The sequence below is a fragment of the Balaenoptera musculus genome, chromosome 1, assembly GCF_009873245.2.
Source record: "Balaenoptera musculus isolate JJ_BM4_2016_0621 chromosome 1, mBalMus1.pri.v3, whole genome shotgun sequence".
Classification (NCBI taxonomy): Eukaryota; Metazoa; Chordata; class Mammalia; order Artiodactyla; family Balaenopteridae; genus Balaenoptera; species Balaenoptera musculus.
Genome location: NC_045785.1, coordinates 52,970,298 through 52,996,971, shown reverse-complemented (window position 1 = coordinate 52,996,971; position 26,674 = coordinate 52,970,298). Strand labels below are relative to the sequence as shown.

The 26,674-nt window shown below is 37.1% G+C and overlaps 1 protein-coding gene across 14 annotated transcripts in view; it reads right to left on the bottom strand.

Annotated features, from left to right (window-relative positions):
- PATJ (PATJ crumbs cell polarity complex component) overlaps positions 1 to 26,674 on the bottom strand; it is a 349,371-nt gene that overhangs the window by 99,239 nt on the left and 223,458 nt on the right. For all 14 annotated transcript variants that reach the window (XM_036844784.1, XM_036844830.1, XM_036844805.1 and 11 more), the window contains 2 exons: positions 20,521 to 20,612; positions 2,818 to 2,890 (listed from right to left, as the gene is read on the bottom strand). In XM_036844784.1, the coding sequence (XP_036700679.1) occupies positions 2,818 to 2,890; positions 20,521 to 20,612 (165 nt within the window). The remainder of the gene's footprint in view (positions 1 to 2,817; positions 2,891 to 20,520; positions 20,613 to 26,674) is intronic.

Sequence of the window (26,674 nt, the reverse complement as noted above, 5' to 3'; positions counted from 1 at the left end):
CGCTCTAGACCCCAGTCTCTTCTGTAAAGTGGAAATAATAATACTGTCTCTCAGAGGTATGGATGTAAATAGGACTTGGGACAATGCATCCAAGATAGTGGACACAGTAGATACTATATTCAATCATCCTTTTCTAAGTTGTTGTCCTGTCAGCAGGAAGGCAGCAGAAACCAGCTGTCTGGGTATAAACTAGAGAAAATACACAGTTAATATTAGAAGCTATTCCTGACAGAAAGTAAACAAAAGAAACCAAACAGGACCCCAGAAATGGTCTTCTCAAACTAAATGTTGACACCAACACTACACCTTTACTCACTCTAAAACACAAAAGCCGGATCTCACAGCAGATTTACAATTCGATGACAGGCTAGTTTTCTTGCTCACTGCACTGAGAAAAAATATGGGCAATGAAAGAAAAATTCAGTTCCAAGCGGATGCTATTTTGATGGGAACATTCATAACTAACAGTACTATAGAAAAAATTATTCTAACATACTGACCCCCACCCATCCAAAACAAAAATGATTTATATGACATTCTATAAACGCAAAAGAATTAGGAATTAAGTACTAACACTTGTTGGGTAGCTACCATGTGCCTGGCACAAGATAGCTAGATCTAGACAGATAGATATAGATATCTTCTCCTCTCCCTCTCTCATTTAATCTTAACAACCTTACGAAGTAGGAACTATTGTTATCTCCCTACAGATAAGTGGGGATAGAAGTTACTGTAACTATCCAAGCTCACATGTCTGGTGTATGGTTGTGCTAGGATTTGAACTGAAGTAGCACCCCTCTGGGGTCCCTCATTTCCACCACTAACTGCCTACTCTAGTCTCAGTTAGAATGAAAATACCCAGTGCCAGCAAAGCTGTGGCTAAATGGCTATCAGTGGGGAGTCAACATCACTACAATCTTTTCAGATAGTAACTAGTAAATACAGATTAAAATTTTGAACTCGTGTATTTTTGCCTCAGCAATTGTACATTGGGGAAATCTACGCTATAGAAATAAAAGTACCAGTACCAAATGATTGACATACACATGTGTGCAGGTGCGCACATCACACATGTATGTTTATTTTGGTATTCTTTTACTGGCAAAAAATTGGAAAGTAATCTGAATGTCTGTCAGTTGGAAAAAATATATAATACAGCATATTAAATATGACTATTAGATTAAGCAAAATAAAGCAGCTTTTCTCTTTTTAATGTATAGAATCTATTCCAGAAGAATGCATAATATGCACCTCAAACTTAACCAGTCTACAACGACCTCTTAATTTCTGCCTAAATGTAAATGGCACCACCATCTACCTAGTTGCTCAAGCCAAAAATCTAGGTCTATCCACGATTCTCTAGTTCCCTTCGGCTCCCACATTTAATCAAGTCTGATTCAACATCCAAAATATCAAGAATCAGCTCACTTTTCTTTGCTTCCAACCCCCAAACCTCATCTAACCACAATCAGGTCTTGCCTGGGCTTCTGCCGTCTAGTGTATTACTTTTACCTTCCTTTAGTCCATTCTCCACCTGGTAGACTATGTATCAGGTCACCTCACTCCCCTGTTAAAAACCTTCCAGTGGCTTCTACTGCACACAGACTAAAACCTGAACTTCTTACTCTGACTCACAAAGCTCCTTTCTCCCTCCCATGTCACATTCCCTCCCTCTCCCTCCTGTTTTACCCCACTACTCTCCGGGGCTCCCAATATGCGCCCCCAGCTTATTCTTGCTTGAGAGCTACTTTTGTCCTCTCTGCAGAGAAAGCTCTTCCCCCTTATTTTTGCATGTCTGGCTCCTTCTTATCATTTTGATCTTGTTTAAATTTCACCTTGTCCAAGAGGCTTTCCCTATAACCAATCAAAGTAGTCACAAGCCACATTCCCTATTTTAATTATCTGTAAGACACTGAACACTATTGATAATTCTCTTAGTTTATTTATGCATTTGCTAGTTAATTTCCTCATTAGAAGGTAAGCTGAACCATGTCAGGGAGACTTACCTGTTTTATTCATGTCTATATCTTTAAAAACCCAAAATAGTACCTGGCACGTAATATACATTCATTGAATACTTGCTGAATGGAAAGAATAAGTATTATATGATCAAATATTTACTAAAAGAGATGCTATTCAAATAGTTTATTTTTGTTATAGAAGCAAAGGAAAAAGTATGAAAAGATACTAAACAGTAAAACTTAACTTCCTTGAGGAGGTAGGGAAAGGAAAATACAATTTTCTAATAACTGCATTGTTTGATTAGTTATAATAAATGTGTATTTTAGGGAATTAAAAATAATTTAATAAGTAAAAAATGAGAAGAGAATGTAACATTCCTCAGCTGGGAATCCCTCAGCTGATTATTTATATAGCCAGCTACCTATCTATCTACCTATCCATCCATCTCTAGAAGCATATTACTATGTTAGCAATCTTGTTGTACTAGTAATTTCTCCATCAATGGATGAAAATATTTAAAGACACCAGCAATCATAGTATTAAAGTGTTTTTAAACCACAAAGAAAGGTACGATTCAGTCATTAAAAAAGAGAATTTTCTAATAAATTCTGAAATGCCTAATTAGGACAAATTGCATATCTGGAATGAACCTTAAGGAACTTTGAGGAAGGCAGTACTCATATGGTTAAGTTCTAATGTGTTTGTTTAACATTGTTATATTACTTTATAATCAATGCCTCAAATACTTCCTATTTTAATTAGGGAAATACCCTAGCTAATAAATTCTGAGTTTGGAATACCAGATACTGAAAATCCATGTAATTCATTCACTAAGCTAATTAGGAGTCATCTTACCTCAATAGAAGATGGGGAACTTGATGGTAATGGAAAGGGAGTAACGGCCATCTGATTGACTGCATCTTCATTTCTGTGGATGTTAAAATAGGCAGAATCAGTACACAGTAAAAGGCAGAATCAGTACATGGCAAACGCTAAGTTCTTGGGTCAAATTAGAATCACTTCCTCAGTTCTCAGTTGAAAATGCACACACAGCACCACAGAATAAAAAAAAAATGTAAATATACATTGGTTTTGAGCATGCAAAGCCATTAGGTACAAAAAGAGATGTATTACTCAAGGGATACTAAGATACAATTATTAGTGACAAAGAGTGATGATGCTAGAAGTTGGCCAACTTCTGCTTAGTAAGTCAGGTGCTGCAGAGGATACTTTTGGAAAGGCATCAACGCCTTCAATACTGAGGAGTATAAATTTTTCATATGGGGTGTGTAACCTCTAGGCCCCATTAATGTCTAGAGCATTTTGTTCTTTGAACTGGAAAGGTTCCCAGCCTCCTCACTTGGCTTCTAAATTTGTTCTGCCAGATGAAGGATGATGGGATGTATATGACAGTCCCTGCATGGGCAGACTGTGTGAGAAGGAGTGATAGATGGGGAGAATAGAGACCCAGACAGACAACGCTTTGTGAGTTAGGTTAATTCTACTCCTCATCATCCTAATTGGAGCAGAGGAGGTGGGAGCTAAAACTTCATCACCAGGGCGACAGGCACAGAACAACTCCTAGAATACCAGTTCTGGTGATTTGGGCTATTTCCACTATGTTACTAGCAAATGGTAGGTAAGCAGTGGTTCTGTGGGAGATCTATCCTTTACTGTTCATTCATGACACACAACCAAAATAATTATCTCAAGATTTATGTGAAGTTTGACTTTAGGTTTCACAATATAAACCAAAGAAGCTTCTTACTGGTGTGCAAAGATTTAAGACTGTTCACAGATCTCTTGTCCGGTGTACATAGGATAGTCACTCTCTGACTTAGGAGGGCACTCAAATCCATTTTATCCCATTTTATTTTTTATGTCTCACCAATTGGAAAAAGATCCATCAGTCGATGTCTTTCCTACTTTGAGGCTTTAATCATATCACTGCCTTTACCTGAAATGCCTTTCTTTTTAAAATTTATACCCCACCCATCCTTCTCCTCCAGTGTGAGTTCAATAACCTCAACTACACGAATTATTCCCTTGAGTTCAAAGACTATATATTGATGTCTTCCAAATTCACAGTTAGCCTGGATCTTTTTCTGAGCCTAGGATCTGCATATCCAACTCCCACTTTACATCTCCACTAGATGTCTTAGATGCATCTCAAATAAAATAAAGCTCTTTATCCCGCTCAGTTCCCAGAGGGTTCCACAGTCAACTTCCTCTCCACCTTAGTAAATATCAACAATATTCACCCAGTTGTTTAACTAGGAACCTAAAAGTCATTCTTGAAACCTCTCACTGCTCAACTGTATATCTAATCCATCAAGAAGTCTTATTGATCCTATCTTCAAAACGTATCTTGAATCTTTGCACTTCTTTCCATCCTATCCTAGTATAAGTGATCATCATTTCTCACCTGAATTAATATATTTCAGAACATCCTATTTGGTCTCCCTACTTACACTCTTCATCCTCTGTTCAATCCATTCTTCACCCAGCAGTTATTATGGTTCTAAAACATAAATCTGATTATATTTCTTCCTCCTGCTTAAACTCCTCCTATGGCTCCTTATTGCACTTAGGATCAAGTTCAAAATTGTTAGGGAGGCTATAAGGCCTTGAGCAATCTGGCCCCAGCTCCCACCTCTGGCCTTTTCTTGTTCTCCCTTCTCTTCCTCACTCTGATCCAACCCAGTTACACAGGCCTCCTCTCCATTTCTCAGCTGAGCCAAGCTCCATCCACCTCATGGCCTTCTCTCACCTTCTTCTCTTCTGCTCTGCATGCTTCATGCCCAAATCTTTTGTCTGATTTTTTCCTATTTCTCCTTCATAGCTCACCATAAATGTCATTTCCTGAAACAAGCTTTCCAGGACCTCTACTATATGCTTACAGCACCTGTCAATGATCATAAATCTGTTTTCTTTCAAAATGTACCTAACTGATTTGTATGCACACCTGCTTCAAATCTGGCTTCCCCTCAAATGGTAAGCACTCCAAGGACAGAACTCATGTCTTTCCTACTCTCTATTACATCTAGGGCAAACACATTGCCTGGAAAATAGTCTGTGCTTAACATAGTTATTTTTAAAAATGTAATGATCACTCACTTCAATAAGGAGACAAGAGGCAGTTTCAGTTCTAGAACTACCATTAAACTAGCTGTGGGATTTGGGGGAAATCACTTCTAAGAGAATCTGTCTCCTGATCTCTTAAGTAATAAGTAGGTTGAACTGTAAGAATTCTAAGTTGATAAAAATTCTTATGGAATAAGGCAGAGTATAAATAAAGAGATGAAGTCTAGGTACCATTTCTTGCTCTAACCTTCTTAAATTCTTAGATTATCTAGCACACCAGCCAAACCAAAGCAAAGGGGGAAAAACTAAAATCACAAAGTGACACAGAGCATGAAGAATATGTCTGTTTCTTCTGACATTATTATAGATGCCTTGAGCATGCACTATTATGTTAAGAGATGGCTATTGTTTTTCAGGGAGTACAATCCATTCCTCAGCAGTTTGCTCATACACAGAAGAAGTAATCAATTACCCCTGGGTAAGTAACAGCATTTTCCCAGTGGTAATTCCCTTTCCCATTCAATCTCCCCCATGGAATAACACAATAGAGCTCAGCTCTAGCTTAGAGCTGAAAGCCAACAGGACATGTCTGCTCCAGATTCAGAGCCCATGGGGCAGAGTGTATTTGGCAGTAATTAAGCAGATGGCTTTTCATATCTCTTTCAAAGGTTACCGGCATTAAAAAACATAGCTACACATAAATTCTTATTGAGAAATTCTGATTAACTGGACCAAGTTATCCCTTCATAATTTAACAATTTTCCCCAAATTAGTATGACTTTATTGGCCTTTAAAGTCCATATTAATTTTTTAAAAACATAACAGTATAGAAAACCTCAATGGAGTGAAGAAAGCTGCTATAAAAAGTTCCAGTTCATAATCCGATATAATCCACTAGTGAGTGAGTGTTCACACACCTCGGCATTAAGCAAGTGGAGACCTGACAGGGCAGCAATTTTAAAGAGAAAGAAATGGGAAGAGGGAAACCAAAGGAGAGCAGATAATTACACTTCACACAAACAGTTAACCTGAAAGACTTCTGGGGACCCTCTGACCCCTCATAGTCCATGATTCTCATAAGGAATGAAATCTGTTTGCTTCATAATTAACCTTTTCTTCCCAGTATAATCAACATAAGTTTCTTAGGTCCTGGTGCCCCACACAGTATACAATCAGGAATTGTAAATGTTTGTTGGTGTTTTTGTAATTCTTTTTAACAGCTGTTGGGAGAGAGAGAGTGGAATTCTACCATGGATAAATGTGAGAAGGTTTCCAGGGTACCTTGGAACACTGTATAGGTACACCCTTATCACTGGGCTTGCCGTGCTCTATTAAGATTATTTGTGCTGCTCTTTCTCCCTCTCTAAACACAGAGATGGGATCTTATTTCTTTATATCCCCAGCTTGTAGCAGGATACCTCAGTGAGAGTAGGTGTACTATAAATGTCTGTTGAGTGAAAGGGGTCTTAACAAAGCAGGAAAAAGATATGAAGTAGAACTATCAAGAGTGTGCCCTATGCTTTCCAAGCTACTTCACGAGTTAGAGACAACGTGCTGCCTGCAGTCAGCCAGCTATTGGTATTTACCACATTAATGGACATTTCTCGGAGTGTCTGCCCAGCTCACAGTGATTCCATGGATGGGCTATACTGTGTAACACTGACAGCTGGCCTCAACCTCAGTGGATGTAGGGGGCAGACGCCTGCCTCATTTTGAGCCCATCAATTCTCTCTCCCAGGGACACAAAATCTAGAACAGACTCATAGAGATCAAGAGTGTGGTATCTAGACAATACTAATGGAAATGCTCAAGGCTAAACAGGGGGTTCAGAACTCCCTTCTGCTGACGTCTCTGAAGTCACCCTGCTTCCTTCTCTTCAGAGTCTTAGCTGTATGGCTTCTTCTTAAGAGTCCACAAGATATCCCTGTATTATTACAATACATTCTCCTTTTAATTTAAGCTGTCTAGAGTTTACTTCAATTGGTTGAAATTCAACAATATAGCTCTGATTTCATTTTGAATATATTCATTTGTTTAACAAATATTTATACTATGAATACAAAAATGAATAAAACATGATTCCTGCCTTTGATGATATTAGCAATTAGTGAGGAACACAGCTAGGTAAACAGACAATTACAATAGTGGAATTTCTATCTAGGGACTGTCAATTTAGTTTTTCTCCAAAAGGATGCTAGGAACACACCCAATTCAGTTTTTTGTTTGTAGAATATATTTATATTTATGACAAAGATACATTCTAGATCCACATTTCAATTCAATCTTGTTATAAAAATATATTCACATTGGTAAAAATCATGCAAAACATGTGTTAGGCAGAATTCTAAGAAGGCTCCCAAGATTCCTGCCCCCTGGTTTACAGGTTGTGAGTAGGATGAATTTCCCTTCCATGATTAGGTTAAATTATACAGCATAGCTGACCTTAAGATAAAGGCAGATTACCAGGTTGGGCAAGACCTAATCATGTGGGTCCTTTAAATCTGGAGATTTCACTTCTTAGAGCCTCATTGTCCTGGTCTCTGAAATTAGTAGGTTGACCTACATGAATTTTAAGGAATGCCTGGAGGTCAGAGATAGAAAGTCAGAGATTAGAAGTACCATCTCTGGCTTGAGCATGAAAGGGGCCTCATGGCAAAGAATGTGAATGGCCTCTAAAAGCTAAGAAAAGTCTCCATCTAAGAACCAACAAGAAAATAGACTTTAACAAGAATGAGCTTGGAAGTAGATTTTTACCCAATGCTCCAGACAAGCACTCAGCCTGGCCAACATCTTGATTTCTGCCTCATGATATCCTAAGTAGAGAGCCCAGCCTCTCTGTGCCAGACTTCTGACCTACAGAACTGTCAGCTAATACATGGGTGTTGTTCTAAGCCATTAAATTTGTGGTAGTTTGTTACACAGCAAGAGAAAAGTAATACCTAACAAAACTTTTTGATTTGGAAAACACGATCACCAGAAACATAACTTTTCAGTTCTTACCATGTACTGCTGTTTTGATGCTTTGTATGTGTTAACTCATTTAACCTTCATAACAACTCTATGTAGTAGTTACAATTATTTTCTTCATTTTACACAGAGATTAAGCTACCTGACCAAAGTCACAAAGCTAATAAATAGCAAGCTGAGATTAAAATCCAGCCATCTGGTTTCAAAACCTACTCTTTTAACTATTATATTACAGTGTTTTCCATTTCAATAGCCTGACCCAAAGCCACAAATATCTTCTCTCATATATGCAAGCTAATATCCCCAGATCCATCTTGGGGAAAAGTTCTACTAGGTCACAATTTACTCTTTTTTTTTTTTTAATTAATTAATTAATTTATTTATTTATTTATTTTTGGCTGTGTTGGGTCTTCATTTCTGTGCGAGGGCTTTCTCTAGTTGTGGCGAGCGGGGGCCACTCTTCATCGTGGTGCGCGGGCCTCTCACTGTCGAGGCCTCTCTTGTTGCGGAGCACAGGCTCCAGACGCGCAGGCTCAGTAATTGTGGCTCACGGGCCTAGTTGCTCCGCGGCATGTGGGATCTTCCCAGACCAGGGCTCAAACCCGTGTCCCCTGCATTGGCAGGCAGATTCTCAACTACTGCGCCACCAGGGAAGCCCCACAATTTACTCTTAAAGCTATTTCACAATTTTCCTCAGGGTAAAGAGGCATGCAGGGTTCTAAGTTTGCTCACTCTGACTCGATCAACTTTTTATAATTAAGTTCGGAGTATCACAGCTACATTACTCATCCCTCAAATAAATATAATGACTGTAAAATGCTTTAAAATACTCATTGTGCTTGATAGTGCAGGTAGGATGGTGAATAATATGATGGAGTGTAATTCCCTCAGTACTCTTCTCTGATAGTGATTAGGGCTGTTCCTAAATCCTCTGGCTGGTAGTCTTCTTCACCTTTAAAGTTGAGCCAGTTCTCGATTAACTACGTCTCCTTTTCTGCCTTGGTGATCATGCAAACACAGGCTGAGATGGAGCCTCTGTTGCCTGGGTACCTAACTGACCATAGTGAGCAGAAAGGCCCCCTTGCTGAGCCCCGGTAGACCCGTAAAATGAGAAAGAAAGAATCCCTTTGTCGTTTTAAGCGACTGAGATTTGGGCTGTTAGTCACTGAAGCATTATTGAGTCTATCCTGACTCAAAGATGTTCTAAATAAGTTTATTCTATAATAATTATTTTCCCAGAAGTCATGCTTGTACCTTAATCAGAATAGCTAAAAACTGGAAACAACCCAAATGTCCACCTTCAGGAGAATGGATCAAAAAATTGTGGTATCTTCATAGATTGGAATATTCCTCAGTAATTAAAGGAACTATTGATATATACGACGACAAGGATAAATCTCAATTATGTAAAATGAAAGAAACCAGACACAGAATGATAGATGTTGTTTGATTCTACTTATACGAAGCTCAAGAATAGTTAAAACTAATCTATGGTGACAGAAATCAGAAGTGTTGGCTCTGCGGGGAGGGACTGACTGGAAAGGAGCACCAGGAAACTTTCTGGGGTGAATGAATTTCTTATATTTTTGTTTTGGGTGATGGCTACACAGGTGTATGTTTTGTATTATCAAAACTCAACAAACTGAACACTTAAAATCTATTGCATTGAGTATAAATCATACCCCAGTTTAAAAATGAATTCATGAATATATAATGTGTAAGACATCTATGTGCTATTCTGGAAAGAAATCCAGTCCTAAGCAGACCTAGGTAAATGTACAGTTCCATCTGCAGTTCTACCAGTAAGATGTAAGCAAGATACTAAGCAACTTTTTAAAAATCTTACTTCTTAATCTATAAAATTAGGATATTATCTTCTAACAGAATTGAGAGATAACATAAATGTCCTAACACTAAAGCATAGGAACAATAGTTAACATTTAATGTTTTATGATGTTCAGTCCCAGATGTTTACATTTCCAGGTGCTAAGTCCTCAGTTACTCTTGATTCATTCACCCATCAACTCTTATACCCAAAGAAAGCATCCAGTCTAAAGGTTTCATTCTAAAAATTTCATTCTTTTTTCTCTTTTCTTCTAGTCCAATGTCCCCATCCTAATTCATGTACTTTTCACATCATCTATACTGTGACAACAGCTTTCTCTGTGTCTCAGTCGATCCAAATCACTCCCCTCTCAACTGTGAAAACCCCTCTCTGCAACCAAGCCTGCAAATGCACTCTGAATAACTCAACATCATAGAGTTCCCTCTATTGGTGTTAGTTTTGCCTGATGTATAGTTATTTATCTGCATGTCTTAGAAGTTCTTGAATAACTTCTTACTTAACTCCGTGGTCTTATATAGTATCTGAGATACAGTAGGTACTCAATAAATACTTGAATTAAATTTGTTCATGCAGTTTAGACTTAATTTTTTCCTATGTAAATCTACCCAGGTAGTATTAACTAGCTCTTGCTGTACCCACTGTCACAACAGTAATCTCTCTCTCCTCTGAATTTCTAAACTACTAACATGGCTTTTCTCAGCAACTTCTTTCCATTCTTCTAAGAATACTTCACTGCATTCTTAGAAGCACGTACATGTCACATACAGGGATTTGTTGATAAAACCCTTTATGTTCATTCCTTATCCATTAAAGTTGTAACCATAATTAAGCTGTAGTAAGAGATTTCAATAACATGTTATTTAAAGCATCAATCCAATAATCATTGACTAATTCCTTAGGATTAAATATGAGATTCTCTCTCTAATGTAAACTCTAAAAGAATGCTACAAATTGTGGTTAAAAGAAAGATTAGTGAGATATGAGGAGAACATACTTATCTTCAGGAAAGCACACTGAGCCCATGACAACAATTTCTGAATGAGGAAAAAAAAAGACATCTGATGTAATGGGCTGTGTGTATGTGTGTGTGTGTATTTGTAGAATTCCATAACTTTTCATTTATCAGGGTCTGAGATATCTCCAAGGAGCATTTCTCCTTTTAAAAGTGAAAGTGTGTTGCATCCTAAAATTTATACGGAATAGCCAAAACAATCTTGAAAAATAAGAACAAAGTTGGAGGTCTCACCCTTCCTGATTTTGCAATGTACTACAATGCTATAGCAATCAAAACAATGTTGTACTAGCTTAAGAACAGACATATAGACCAATGGAATAGAATAGAAAACCCTGAAATAAACCCTCAGTGTAGGGTCAAATGATTTCAACAAGGGTGCCGAGACCATTCAATGGGGGAAAGGATGATCTTTTCAACAAATTGTACAGGGAAACCTGGATATCCACATGCAAAAGAAAGAAGTTGGATCCTTCCCCTATACCATATACAAAAATTAACTCAAAATAGATTAAAGACCTAAACATAAGAGCTAAAACTATAAAACTGTTATAAGAAAACATAGGGGACAAAGTTCATGACATTGGATTTGGCAATGATATCTTGGATTTGACACCAAAAGCCCAAGAAACAACAAATAGATTAATTGGACTATATTAAAATGCAAAACTTCTGTGGATCAAAGGACACAATCAACAGAGCGAAAAGGCAACCTATGGAATGGGAGAAAACTTTTGCAAATCGTATATCTGATAATGAGTTAATATCCAGAATACATAAAGAATTTCTGCCACTCAACAACAACAAAACAAACAACCTGATTAAAAAACAAGAAAAAGACTTGAAAAGACAACTCTCCAAAGAAGTTATACAAATGGCCAATAAACACATCAAAAAATGCTCAACATCACTAATCATCAGAGAAATGCACATCAAAACCACAATGAGATACCACCTCATACCCAATAGGATAACTACTATCAAAAAAATGGAAAACAATAAGAGTTGGTGAGGTGGTAGAGAAACTGGAACCCTTGTCCACTGTTGGTAAGAATGTAATATGCTGTAGCTGCTACGGAAACTATAGTGGTTCTTCAAAAAACTGAAAATAGAATTGCCATATAATTCAGCAATTCCACTTCCGGGTATATATGAAAAAGAATTGAGAGTAGAGTCTCAAACAGACATTTGTACACTCATGTTCATACTAGCATTATTCACAATAGTCAAAAGGTAGAAGCAACCCAAGTGTTTCTCAACAGATGAATGGATAAACATACAATGGAATATCATTCAGTTTTAAAAAGGAAGGCAATTCTGACACATGCTACAACATGGATGAACCTTGAAAACATTATGGTAAGTGAAATAAGCCAGTAACAAAAGGACAAATACTGTATGAGTCCACTTTTATGAGATACCTAGTGTAGTTAAATTCAGAGAGAGAAAGTAGAAAGATAGTTGCCAGGAGCTTGGGGGTGGGGGTGGGGAGGAGAGAATGGGGTATTATTTGTCAGTGGGTATAGAGTTGCAGTTCTGCAAGATGTAAAAAGTTCTGGAGATAGATGGTGGTGATGGCTGTACAACAATGTGAATATACTTAATTCTACTTTAACTGTACACTTAAAAATGGTTAATAAGGTAGATTTTATGTTATGTATATTTTACCACAATTAAAAAAATTAACTAAGACCAAAAAAAGTACATGTGTGATGAGAATACATTTGAATTATTTAGAATATCACTTAAAACCATTTTGTCTTCGGGACTGCTCTGTTCTTACCACTTGGAAATTCACTTTCACTAAACCCATAAATCTTATTTTATGTCCACAAAACAGCATTATATCAAAAGTAGAAGTTATGTGCCTGAATTCAACCTGGAGTACTGAGTAAGTTGATTTAATTTTTTGCAACCTGTTCTAAAATGATTATAACTACAATCTAGTGGCTAGCACGTGGTTTAGGTGTACACATACAAAAAGCTGAATAAATGAGGAATACATGAACACAACTAAACAGGCCTAGATAATTTTTTCTGACTGTATTATCAATAAATATAGTGAGGTGAGACACTTGAAAATAAACTCTACATTCGCTATATTAACTGGAACATGACATTGAATTAACATTCAGCCAGGAAAGCTCCATGTAAATGAACCAGAAGTAACATATAAAACAAAGCAAATCATTATATCTCAGTGGGAGCAAAACTCCTTTCTGAAAAGATTCCAGGAGGTATTTCTAACTATATGAATACACTAAATAGTTTCCAATTTCCAACTGGAAGAAACCACCAAAATAGCTAAATATGCTGAATCTGAAATAAATGTCTAGTGAGTGGAATTATGAACTCTATTTATGGCATTCCTAACAATGTCAATCACTAATTGAGGGCTGCTGGGAGTAACTCAGCATCTAGACCCACATTTTACAAAGGTGGCCCCAGGCAAGTTCTAAATAATGGTTGCCATTTGTACAGAGGAAAAGTTGACTCATAAAATATTTGGCAGTGAAGGTTGGCAGGAGAGTTAATATGGGGAGCTTTAGGACTGGATGGGATAAATGACAGCCTACCAAGTTTCTCATAGAGACTCTTTCTAAAGATAGTACAGTAGATACCCACAGCCATTCTTCTCTTTATTCCGGCTGGCAAAGCCCGAATGTTGTTCAGGTATCCAGCCCTCACTGGAAGGCCATGTGCTAGGAAAGGTGACTCTTCCTGTAGGTATACATCTGGGAAAAATCTTGCCTGATTTCTCTGAAATCATCGTGGTAATCTCATTTCAAGAGCCAATGGCAGTGGAAACCTGTCATACTGGAGATCCTCAGTAGAGACTTGTTCAGAGGTCTTGCGCTCTGCTAAAGAAGTCTGAAAGACAAAAACTTCTCAGGATCAAAGCTAAGAGCCTACATGTGACAAGCACACGTGTAGAGAGAACTCGCTCTGGTTGCTCATAATTTGTTCAGAGAGCTCTACTTTTAGCATCCTTCCCATTCATTAGGATTCTTTGGCAGCAAGCAATAGAAATGAATTTAGGCCAACTTAAGCAAAAGGTAATTTATTAGAGGGATAATGGAATCTCACAAAACATAGGCAGGTTATATGATCAGAGTTGGAACAGACCAGGAACTAAGAGACTTCCAGAGGACAAGGAAGCAGGATGCAGAATGATGTCATAGCAGGAGCCTCTGATCAAGGCCCTGTGGCTCCATGAATAAACACCATACATATAAAATCACTCACATTACTTGCTTCCTGTTCTAAGCCTAAGGTATCATACTGCCCAAACTTAGGTTGCATGACTGCCCACTGGCCACACCTTGGCAGTGAGAGAGAGATCTGTCTATTTCAGCTTCTACAGAGGGAGACAGGTATCTAGATTTACTGTTTTTACTGTTCCATCATACTATATACATTGTGTGTGTGTGTGTTTTGGGGAGAGGAGTGTGTGTGTGTGTGTGTGTGTGTTTGGGGGAGAGAAGTCTATCAAAGAAAACAGGCATTCTACAGGGAAAGGTGTAAAAATACTGCAAAAAAAAAAAAAAAGGAAAAGAAAAAAAAATCCCATCATCCCTGTGACTATCACAACTAGTTGTTTCTGAGTGCCAAAAGAAGTGAAACAAATATAGTCATGATTCCCACAAGCTGGTATTAAGAAATAGGAGCAGCAAAGAAAAAATTAGCAATTCTATTCATGAAATAATAACAGTGGTTTTCAAAGATACTTTACAAGTCATACAAGAAAGATGGGCCTGTTTGGTAGCAGCACTTTACCTAATTGACTAAATTCATCTGAATTCACGAATGGCCCTGTAAAATATTTGGTTACTTCAGACTACCTAGCTACAACCACCCTCAGAGAAAAATTTATGGCTACTGTAGATATTCAAAAGAATATGTCATAGGCTGTCAAGATGATTCCAGAAATGTATGACCCAATGGAATGATAACTGGATTAAATATACAGCTTCCCAAGGTTACCATAGTCTGTCAAAGGGAACAATGTTTCTCATTTTGATATATAAATTCCAATGTTTTTGACAAAAGATCAAAACACTCTAATTTCACCTTGTTCTTGAACCAAAAGTCTTATAAATTCTACTTATGAATTTAAAATTACTATTTAAAATGGATAGTACAGGAAACAAGTATGGAAGAAATAAGCAAGAGTCAGCATTTCAGAGCACCTGAGAGACTTATATGGATCTACCATACGGTCCAACTAAACAAAGAAACAGAAGAGCCTTGAAACTACAGGAGAGTCTCTACTTCCTACAACTGCTAACATGGTTCAGTGCTAATGACAGGCCTCCTCCGCAAAACTTCTTGTCATATATGCCATGGATGATATTTTATTGTGCACTTGAAAAGGGGCATTGCATTCTTTAATGGTCTATTAGAGTGAGAAAGATGCTTGCTTACAGAAATCAAATCAAATGACATACATAGCTGTGTTCATCCAATGATACTTTCCTAAAGAAGGACTGCTTTTCTTCTAGAAGTAATGTTCAGGTATATCGGGCATAACATCCAATTCTAGAAATCTTTGGGTTTCTATACATACTGTGACTTTGCTTACTTATCCTTCTGGTCTGAGCTTAAACGTCTTTCTCTGTGACACCCTCCCATAGGCTTCAAAGACCAGGTTAGGTGTGTCTCTTGTATGTTCCTATAGTATCACAGCACTTACACCACTGGATAAGGCACTGGACTGTTTTACTCTCTGTGTCCTCTCTTAGGGCAGAGACTGTGTTCTCTGTTCTCTGCGTCACTCACTCCACAACACTAGCACAAGTAGGCACTCTGCAAATACTTATCAAATAAATGCATGAATGTTTCTTAAGTCAAATTCATACTTGTTCCCACAATCTTTTTTCCCTCCTATTGATCAAAACTAGACGTAAAGAATCAAGAGCACAATAAGGGTCTTAAAAACAGGCATTCAATTTGTTTATTCAGATGGACTTTGACATTCACATTAATTTCAAATCAGCATCATCTTTTAGGGACATGGCTAGAGGATAACAGGTCACACCATATTTTTAATTACAAAAACAAGACATGTTCAATGGATACAGTAAGGTGGATCCCATGGCGAGTCCACTTTCACTTGTTAGGGCTTGACAGCTAGCACTAAATCTTTGCAAGGGTTTCAGTTTCATTTGGCCTCTTTTAGCCCCAGCAGTTTTTAACAGTACACATTTTCCACATGTAATTAAGTAATGGAGAGTGAGTTGTTATACATGACATTTAATTTTCGATAGTGGGGGAAGGTATGACAAGAGCTGCAGGCGAGATCATTAATCTTCTTGGATCCCTGCACTGCCAAATACAACAATTCATTCTTCATCGTATTAATACAGTGTTCCTCCTGTACTGAAATCGGAGTGCTTGTGTAGAGGGGATCATGTGGAATAGGAAAACTCACAGAATTGAGTGTGTGGTACACAGTAAGCCCCCAGATTGTAATATACATCTAGATGATCTAGAGTAGAATAATTTAGTATACCAGAGTCTACATGTGCCATTGGGCACAATTACATGATTACAGGATTGTCCAAAATCTAGCAATGTGGGGAGAAAAGGGCAAAAAGTGATTATGTAAGTCATGTATACACAGCAGCAACTTGCTAATTTTCCTTGATGACTCACAGACCCCTCTTGTGAATTATAGATCAATTAGTATATGAATAAAGACAAGTGTTAAAAGAATATAAGGACCTGATCACACAAATGCACATCACTACAGACTAAAGACCCTAGTTAATTAAAATGTTGCCTGCAGCATATTTTAACAGCTTTCTGTGATTACTACTAATCATTCTCCCAAACCTGTGGCCAGTTCTCATTTTTATGTCAACCGTCAATAAATTTGAAAAAGAGTTGCTCAGGTATAAAAGCCAAAATTTTCCGTATAATGGAAATGCACAGGGAATCAATAATTTCAACTAAGGAAGGAAATACTGCCAAATAGAAGCACTAATCAAAGAAATACAATTTATAAAAATCAGTTTTTAAAGTAACATTGTATCACACAAAGCAAGTTATGCCGTTTTAAAGAAAAGTATAATTGCATCTGTTGTACTGAGATGATTTAAGTGCTAACTTCCTGAAACTTGGTAACAAATCAATATTTAATTGTTTCAGGATTTGGTTCCAAAATAGGCAAAATTAGAGTTCTTGTAACAATAGCCTGAAAGAGGTAATTTATAGGCAGAGGCTGAAAGATGTATCTAAATGATTAATGAACTAGACAATTAGCCTGAAGAAGCGAGGATGATGTGCTGGATAGCACCTAAAATGCACAGGTTACTACACACGAATAGGACACCAATCAACCATGATACCCTTATTGGTGATGTACAGAGCTGATGAGCAATACAATATTTTCTTTTTTGATTTCCTTAAGTGCTTTAAATTCCGACCCTACTTGATATTACTTACCTCAGTAAAATCTATTATAATACATTTTATTGACATGGGGATTAATTGATGTTAATTAGATTTCTCTTTACACAATCCTCAATTAAAGAGCGTTCTACTCCTTGTTAGAGTATCAGGTCATCATTAAAAAAAGAAGACCACGGAGAAGAAACAAGCAGAAGCAGCAGCAGCCCAACAACAGCAGACAGGGAAATAAAAGACATTTTAGGCAGGCTGTGTCCTTGTCTCTTATTCTAACATTTACCAGAAATGGTTGTATATAATGTCCGTAGCTATCTCTTCCAGTGCTTAATCATTATGATGTTAATTAAAGCGTTCTAAAACTGTGAATGCGCTTCACTCAACAAATAGTCAAGATTCTGGAATTAGACAAAGTATATATGAGAAGTGGTTCTTTTTTTTACCCCTCCTCTTCCCTTCTCCCTAACTACTTCTTTCCTTCTCTTTGACCTCTGACCTCCCTCCCTCCCCGCCTTTTTCTGCCATCAACATCATCACCATCATCTTCATCACTAGAGCAGCCACCATTGTTGAGTCCATATTGCCAGGCAATTTACATGTATAAATACATTAGACATGTATAAATACATTATAAATATAGAGATAGCTATATTACCCCCATACTAAAGCTCAGGAAACTGACTAAGCTCACAAAGCTGGGATATCACAGAGTAGGTTTCAAGCCCAGGCAGGGTGAACTGTGGTTTCTTTTTTTAATCACTAAGCCTTAGAGTTCAGTCTTGTTTTAGAAAACAAGGCAAGAGTTCTTAGTCAAATGACTTTAGGTAAGAGTTCTTAGTCAAATGACTAGTTCCTTCCCTCTGGAAACTGAAGCATTAATTAATTAATAAAATGCTGGCACACAAATTATTAGATACATATCTATTGAATAAAACAAAAGGTTGTAAGCAGTGCGTACATCTCTCTTGATACAATTCAAGCTCATTTCCCTTTAGATAGTCTAAAAGTGGATATGACTAGATTGTTCAGAATCAAGCCCACGTCATTTTTCTCCCTATAAAAGAAGATATAGAAAATCTTCCTAAGTTAGATTATTTGAGAAAGCAGTAGGGAGAGGGACTAAAGTATGAAGAATTTTGTAAGATATGAGTTATATGTCTATATGCATTTTTGAATCCACAAAATAAGCCAAGCTAACTTACTATGATTGTTGCCTTTGGAGAATAAATAATCTGGACTGCTCAGTAGGAGCTGAAGGGAAATTTATTCAATAAAGCTTTCTGAATGCCCACTATGTGCTAGGCACTATAATTTAATGACCATGTAAGAAAGGTTCATAATGAGATGACATATTTTGAATGTAGTTTGATCCTTCTGAATTGCTTAAAATCACTTCCAGTAAATAAGTATTCAGCAGCATCCTCAGTCACGCTTACACCATTAATTTCCTGAACAAATTTTTTTCTTGATTCTGATCCCTTCTGAACAATCAAAATTGAAACCACCAGACACTAAATTAATGGGAGTATATTACTATTATTAAAATTCTACTCAGCTTTCTCTTCCGTACTCTAAATAATTTCAGTTCGTTTAACCTTTCTTTCTTGAAGGAGGGGGATTCTATTTCCCAACTACTTAATTGCATTAAATGATTTCCTTTGGATCCTACTCAATTTTTTTTTTGCTCCCTTTAAAATGGGATGACCCAGCATGAGTAATAAAGGCCCCACAAATGCTGAAGAGGTAACAGTAATGTTAATCATTAATAATGTCCCTTGCAGCAGTCGCCACCATGTGCCGAGCACTGATGTGCAGACTCTACTGAGTGCTACATAACGTCTTCTCATGTGATCCTCACACAGCTTTACACAAAGTTCTAAAGCCTAAATGGCTTCACCTCTTTACTTGTATGCACTTCTCTTGATGGACATCTTAAATTTCTGAGGGGCTGACCTTTCCTCAAGTCTGTTCATGTTTTCATCATCTAACTCTAATTTTGTAACCTCTGGCAACAGCAAGGGCCAAGAAACCCCAAAAAAGAGATTGGTGTCTAACAGAGGACTTCAAGGTGAGTAAGCCAGAGGTGGTCGTCTTAATAAATACACCAAGACAGATGAGAAGGAGGAAGGTTTCTCCCCCTAGAAACAAGAGTAAAAACCCCTGGAAATCCAGAAAGTGTTACTGAGCAAGAGAAAAGGGCATCAATGTAGGATTTCTCCAGGAGCAAAGCAGCAACGCCTGTGAGACTGAAGTGATGGCATGGGAAGGAATATTTCAATCACCTACATTAGTGCCCATATCTGGGAATAAAACTCCCCCTTAATCCCAGCCACCTCCTGGGAGTGGACGGGTCTTACTGACAGGTAACTATAGAGAAGTGGGAGAATAACAATGATCATCACCATCATAAAGGACCAGCTAACATTTTTTCAAGACTTTACTCCATGCTCGACACTGTGGTAAGCATTTCTAATTTTTGAAATACCACAATGAGTGAGGTAAGTGCTTTATTGCCCCCATTTTACAGATAATAACTGACGGCCAAAGCAAAAAGAAACAGCGTGACAGTTAACATACAGGGTTAGTTACATCCCGTAAGAATAATTCAGACTCATCTGTCATTTCAGTCCAATAACAGGGAATCAAGCTTCCTTCCACTGCTGATGATGGCCACCACCAATGAGGAGTCCCAATTCTGACTCATTTATGCCAAAAGGGCTCAGTCAGCTAGCAGATGAGGTGTGGGCAAATGTGAAGCCCCAAACGGACCGACCACACGACTCCAGATGGCAGAGCTCACATCTCCTCCCCTCTGTATTTCTCACCAGCACTCTTAATACGAAGCTCCTAAAATTTTCCTGGGTTCTTTTTTTCCTGCGTATTCTTTGATGAAGGCATTAATGAGTCAGCAAATGTACCAAATGATGGTGACAGTAGGATGAGAAGCTAGAATATTCTATCATATTTATAAAGAGGATAATCAGGAAGGAAAGAATTTTTTTTAATGGAAATAAAAATACAAGCCTCAATTACCAGTTCTATCATGTGAAACGTAAATAACAAGAACGCCTCACAATCGAAACAATCTATACTTTTCTTGAAGTGACAGTCACAAAAGGGAAATATATTTTGAGAATACAGTGATTTTGTTAAACAAACCAAAGATGAAATAGTCTTACACAAATTATAACATCTCAAGAGGGGATCTTAAGTTTTAGAAAACCAGATGTATCTATCCTACCTGATGAAAACAAGCTTGACCTTTGACGGGGCAGTCTTAATAATGGCAGATGCATTTTGATGACTTCTTCCATACAGGATCTGATTGTTTATCTGTGGGGGAAAAAATCAAATGCACTTGTAAAATTGTAATATATATATATTTTGTATGAAAATATATATGTATATATACATGTATACAAGTATATGTGTATGTACTTGGAATTAAAAAATGAAGTTCATTCATTTTTAAGTAGGCAGATGTAGGACTCTTTAATGCTAAAAATCTTAACATTCTTCACAGTATAGCTTCAAACACTAATTATAAGCAGCCGCTAAAATCTCTTAAATTCTAATTTGAATGCAGTTAATAAAGAACATACAGTTTTTGACCCTTTTGCTAAACCTGACAGCAGCAGTTGAGCTAGATGCAAAAACCTTATGATAGGTATTTCATTTCCTACAGCTTTTCCAGACTCCTAAAAAATGCAGAAAACAGACCAAACTGTGGTATTCATCAGAGCTCTGGAGTGTCCATTAAATATGATGCTGTAAACGTGTCAAGGTTATTACATAGCATAAATTTTGTTACTCCGGAGGACGTAAATATTACATCCCCATTTTAAGTCAAATATTAGAGTAATTGCACTGAAACATTTTACTGTATCCAATCAATGAGGCATCCACTCTTATGCAAGATGTGGTGGGATTTTTAACTTGATTGAATTCACCTAAATATGATCTAAAAACATTTATATTCTAAATTTCTTCACTCCAGATTTTCCCACTGCTAAACTATGATGATAGCCATAATCAATCTTTTATTTTATTTCAGCCATTTGATAATAGCTCACACAGTTTTGGCTTTTTCCCTCTTGTCTCTTCAATAAGTAGTTAATGATCTATGTCATACTGTCCCTATTTAACTGAGGCCTTGATAATTTCTATTATTTAAGGGATAGTATAGTACACTATATAAGGGATAGTAAAAAGGAATTTATGCTTTCTGCAATTAGCATCTAATTTGTCTGTCCTTGATGTCTCTGAACTTTTGCATTTGAAGACATCTGGAAAAGGTATCATTTTCGTCATAACAGCTATAATGAGAAAGTATTTGGAAATAAACACTTCAAAGGATGGAATGAAAATAAAATATTTTTAACTGTCTAAAATGAAGCTCATCCATCACCTCAAAGTGATAAAGCTGGGACTCATATCAAAGGCTATTGCAAAGACTAAACTTGAACCACCGTTTCACTATGCCTCTCATTTTATCAGCTTTTGTTCTTCACCAAGATAATCAATCTCCCAGAAATCCACTGATCTCCACACTGTCATTTCTCTGTGTCTCAGTTTCTTCTTCTTTAAAAAGAATCTAAGCACCTATTTCATAAAACTATTGTGAGAATTAAATAATGTCTTTAAATTTTATTTACAGTAATCTTGATACCCAAAGGATTTTTAATTTTTATGTGTTAAAACTACTCATCTTTTCTGTTAAGGTTTCTGCCTTTTTAACATGATGTATTTAAAAATGTGCCCACCCTCCGTATGGTACTGTGATGATGGATACATGCCATTATACATTTGTCCAAACCTACAGAATTTGCAACACCCAGAGTGAGTGCTAATGTAAACTTACGGACTTTGAGTGATTAAGATGGGTCAATATAGGTTCATCAGTTGTAACGAATGCACCACTCCGGAAGGGGATGTTGGTAATGAGGGAGGCTGTGCATGTTTGGGGATAGGGGTGTCCATAGGAAATCTCTTTATCTTCCTCTCAATTTTCCTGCTCTAAAAAAATAAATCTTTTTTTAAGCACCCACCCTCTAGATAACATATTTTCTCCTAATACCTTTATGGTTTTACTTTTCTTATATTTACACCTTCTTACCTAACTTAGTTATAAGGGAAATAGTTAAAGTCATGTAGTCATTAAGAGTGATGTGAAAAAGCATACTTAACAACATAAGAAATATCAAAAATGTATTAAGTGACAAAGCCTGGCTACAACATAGTATGTCTAGCATGATCACCTTTTTTGCTAACCATAGTTTTCAATCTCTTTAATGGATAATGAATTGCAAATAAGAAAGTTTAAATCACAATTTTAAAATGAGATGATGCATGGACTATGCTTGATCCAATGCCTGGCACTCAGGTAATTATGTGTGAATATCTTCCCCACTGTGCCTGGCCTCTGCTGAAAGAAAGTCTTTCCTAAACCACGACCTATCAAACCTTCTTGTCTTTGAATTCTATGGCACTAGGTTTAAAAAAATTTCTCTTATCCCATTTGCATCTCACCCACATGGTAAAGTCAACCCTTGTCAGGTGGAAAGCATCCATGCAGGCATATAACATTTATTGAACAGAGCTAAGCTCCTTGAGGGCAGGAACTGGTGTCCTCTTCTCGGTATTCCCCAGCTTTCATACACAGCTTGCATACAGTGGTGCTCAGTGAGGACGCACTGAATCACAGAGCCCTGAATGGAAGTAACACTTCCACTAATCAACTGCTAGCATGCTTTCTCTGAGGTGGGCTCCAGCCTTCAAAGTGATTGAAGTTTAAAAAAAAAAAAAGTTTTTTTGATTAGCAAAAGCTTGAGCATATAGAAAATTGAGCTGTTTCATGTTTATGGATATGCCTGTCTTTTAGCTGTGATCCTCCAATTTGATAGAATAGAATCCATGGCAGTCTTATTCTAAGAGGAAAAAATCATAGCCCAAATGAAGAAAGCAAGTCATTAATTTCAATTTACCTAAGAGTAAATCTAAAGCTATATGTCTTTCCTGGTGCTGTTTCTGAATATTCAGAGGCCCTGGCAGTAGAAAGGCGAGGCAGCTTGCTTGCTGGCAATGTTTTTTTCCAGTGCCAACAACTGTGGCATTTACTACTAAGGCAGCTCCTCCCTGCCAATGATCAGGGGCCTCTAGAGACTCTGCTACTCAGTGGAAAACTGGGAACAGAACAGGAAACTCAGGATAGAGTGAAACCTTATTTTACTGGATTAAATCTAAAAGAAAAAATGCAGATCTCCGGATAAAAAAAATCCAAGACAAAGTCTCTTTTCTGGCTTCAGAAATGACACATTAGCAGCCCTCTGAGTTTCAGGAGAGGAAGCTCTCTTTTGTGTTTTCTTAGATCTTATTGTATACAAAACAATTTCACTATTTAAACGAAAGGTATATAGCTTCCAACGACATAAGCAGGTTTTTTATATTTCCTCATCTCTAAGGAAACCCATTCCAGAGAAAATTCAGTAAGTAATTAGAAAGAATATGATGCATTTTATGCAAATTAACTTCAGACTGTCACTTTTCCTATTTCTGAGAAGGTGCTGTTTTCTGAGGGCACTATTGTTTAAACAACAGATGGAGGACGTCTTCTAAGTATAGCATAGACAGAAAGAAAGCATTTTGTACCTCCTGGAAGTTTTTCAGGTTAACTCTAATTAATAATAACTACCAGCCACTGAGTGCTTTCTCCGGGCCAAACACTCTGCAAAGCTCTTGATGCACAGGATGTCAGTTAATCTAAGAATAACCAGGTGTTATGTACTTTCACCAGATTATGAAACTGGTACTCCAAGACCTTGAGTAATTTGCCCAAGGTGATTTACCTATTAGTTGAAAACCCTGTTTTCCTAAGGCACACCTAGAGGTATTACCTGTATGGTGCACATAAAAATCAGCTGATTTCTAAAGTCATCTTTGTAAAGGTGTCTATTAAATAAACTCTGAGCTGGACACCTACCATCTTAGGTCCTGGAATTCTGAGATACACAAATCAGAATCAAGCATTTCACCACAACGCAGAGAGGCAAGACCTGATAGCTCTGTTAGGCTTTTGAAATCCTTAATGCAGTATGCAGTTCTGTAAGACTGCACCTTTCCTTTTGAGCAAACAAGCTACACCCTGAACAATAATATATACTTATTTCACTTTTTTTTCATTATACAAATAGACAAAGATTGACTAACTTTTAAGTTTTTTTCTGACCCAAGCCAAAGGAAAACAGTTAAAATATTTCATCCTTTCAGAATACGTGATCATTCAGATTATCTGGAGATTGGAAAACACATTATTATTTTCCATTTACTTCCAGTAAACTGAGAAGTAGAGAAACTAAGTGCTTGCCCAAAGTTTCTCCTTTCAAAGGCAACTCAATGATATACAGAAAAAATAATAAATTATTTAGATATATCCTTATCTTTGATACTATCTAATAATTGCAGGAAGAACTATCCTTCGTCCTGACTTGTTATTCCAACTCCCCCCAAATAGTCTATTTATTATCTTAAAATCTGAGATGTACAACTCTTCCATTAAAGGGTAACCATATATTCTTCCATTAATGGGTAACCGTATATTCTTCCATTAAAGGGTAACTACATATTCTAAGTCTGGGACAGTCCAGTTTACGCATGTTGTTCCCATTATTTATAGTGCTCCCTCTCAAAAGTAACACAGTTTGGGTGATAAATAATATCTTTTCCCACGTTCACCCAGCCATGACTATGGGAAGTGTATTTTATGATACTCCATCTTGATTTCCATATTACTAAATGAGAAAGGATGTAGTAGAGACTTAGGGGATTGCTGCTAGCACACAACCACTTCCTTTACCAGGGATGGTCCTTCCAACCTTCCCATCACAAACGCCATCCATAATGGTTGACAGCCAAGTTAGTATTGTTTGTCGTGCCACTCCAGGCTGAAGCTGGAGGACATACGACACAGACTGGGACCATCAAGATTCTCTCTTTTTTGGGGGTTTAAAGGAGCTTTATATACTTTCTGTATGAAGGAGCTTTTTATACTCTTGATCTACAATTCTGGTTTTCTTATCTGTGTTTGGCTTCCTCTTCTGATTACTGACAAAAAAAGGCCTTTCTGAGATCCTCCACAAGGTCAGTAACTTCTATCTCAGCTCTATGATCCCTGGTCCCGAATGACACTAATATTTTATCATGGGTAAGTTAGCTCATGTTTTCCTAAGTTCTGAATTTCCAACTGAATGAAATGTCATTCAGGAGCAACTTATAGCAGTTCTAGATACTGAAGACAATAGCTCCAAATAAGAAACATCTGTATTTGGAAAACTTGCGTCATATTATAATGGGTTTTCATTTTGATCCATATTTCCCCTCAAGGGTTGGTTTCTGCTACTCAGGGCAGGGGGGGGGAACAAAAAACAAAAAACACTGATTTGAGGTAAACCCTCTATATTCAGGTAGCAGAGACGGAATACTTAACTGCAATATTTTATCGTTTGTAGAAGAAGTAGAATTAGGTTAATCCAGCAACAATTCAGCAAAAGTAAACAGATATAAATCCTTTTGTTATAGTATATAAACTTTCACTTTAGAAGTCTTTAATGAGATTTGTTTCAATAAAATTAATTATTCAAAAATATCATGAAGAGGTAGCTTTTCAACTACTCTTAATTTTCCATAGTTCAACTGAACATGAATATAAATTTATGCTGTAGAGCAGCTCAATTAAATCTACCCAAAAATGTACCAAGTTGGAAGTAAAAGTTAATTAACTTAAACTTGGATTAGAAATATTAATTAGGGCTTCCCTGGTGGCGCAGTGGTTGAGAATCTGCCTGCTAATGCAGGGGACACGGGTTCGAGCCCTGGTCTGGGAAGATCCCACATGCCGCGGAGCAACTAGGCCCGTGAGCCACAATTGCTGAGCCTGCGCGTCTGGAGCTTGTGCTCCACAACAAGAGAGGCCGCGATAGTGAGAGGCCCGCGCACCGCGATGAAGAGTGGCCCCCGCTTGCCGCAACTAGAGAAAGCCCTCGCACAGAAACGAAGACCCAACACAGCCATAAATGAATGAATGAATAAATAAATAAATAAATAAAAATTTAAAAAAAAAAGTAGTCAACCTTTAAAAAAAAAAAAAGAAATATTAATTATACAAAAATTAAAATTTAGTTCAAGCAACAGATTTGCCTGAGGTTTGAATATCATGTTAAAATATACTATGCTCAAAAACACACCCTTTGCCCATGCTTTTATTAAATAGGATGATTTATTATGAACAGTAATAAATTATTATTAAAAAACTGAATTAGAATTCAGGTAACTGAAATTGCTGATGAAATCTGAGAGTCCTCCCTAATTCACTTTTAAATATATTCTAAACTTTATATTTC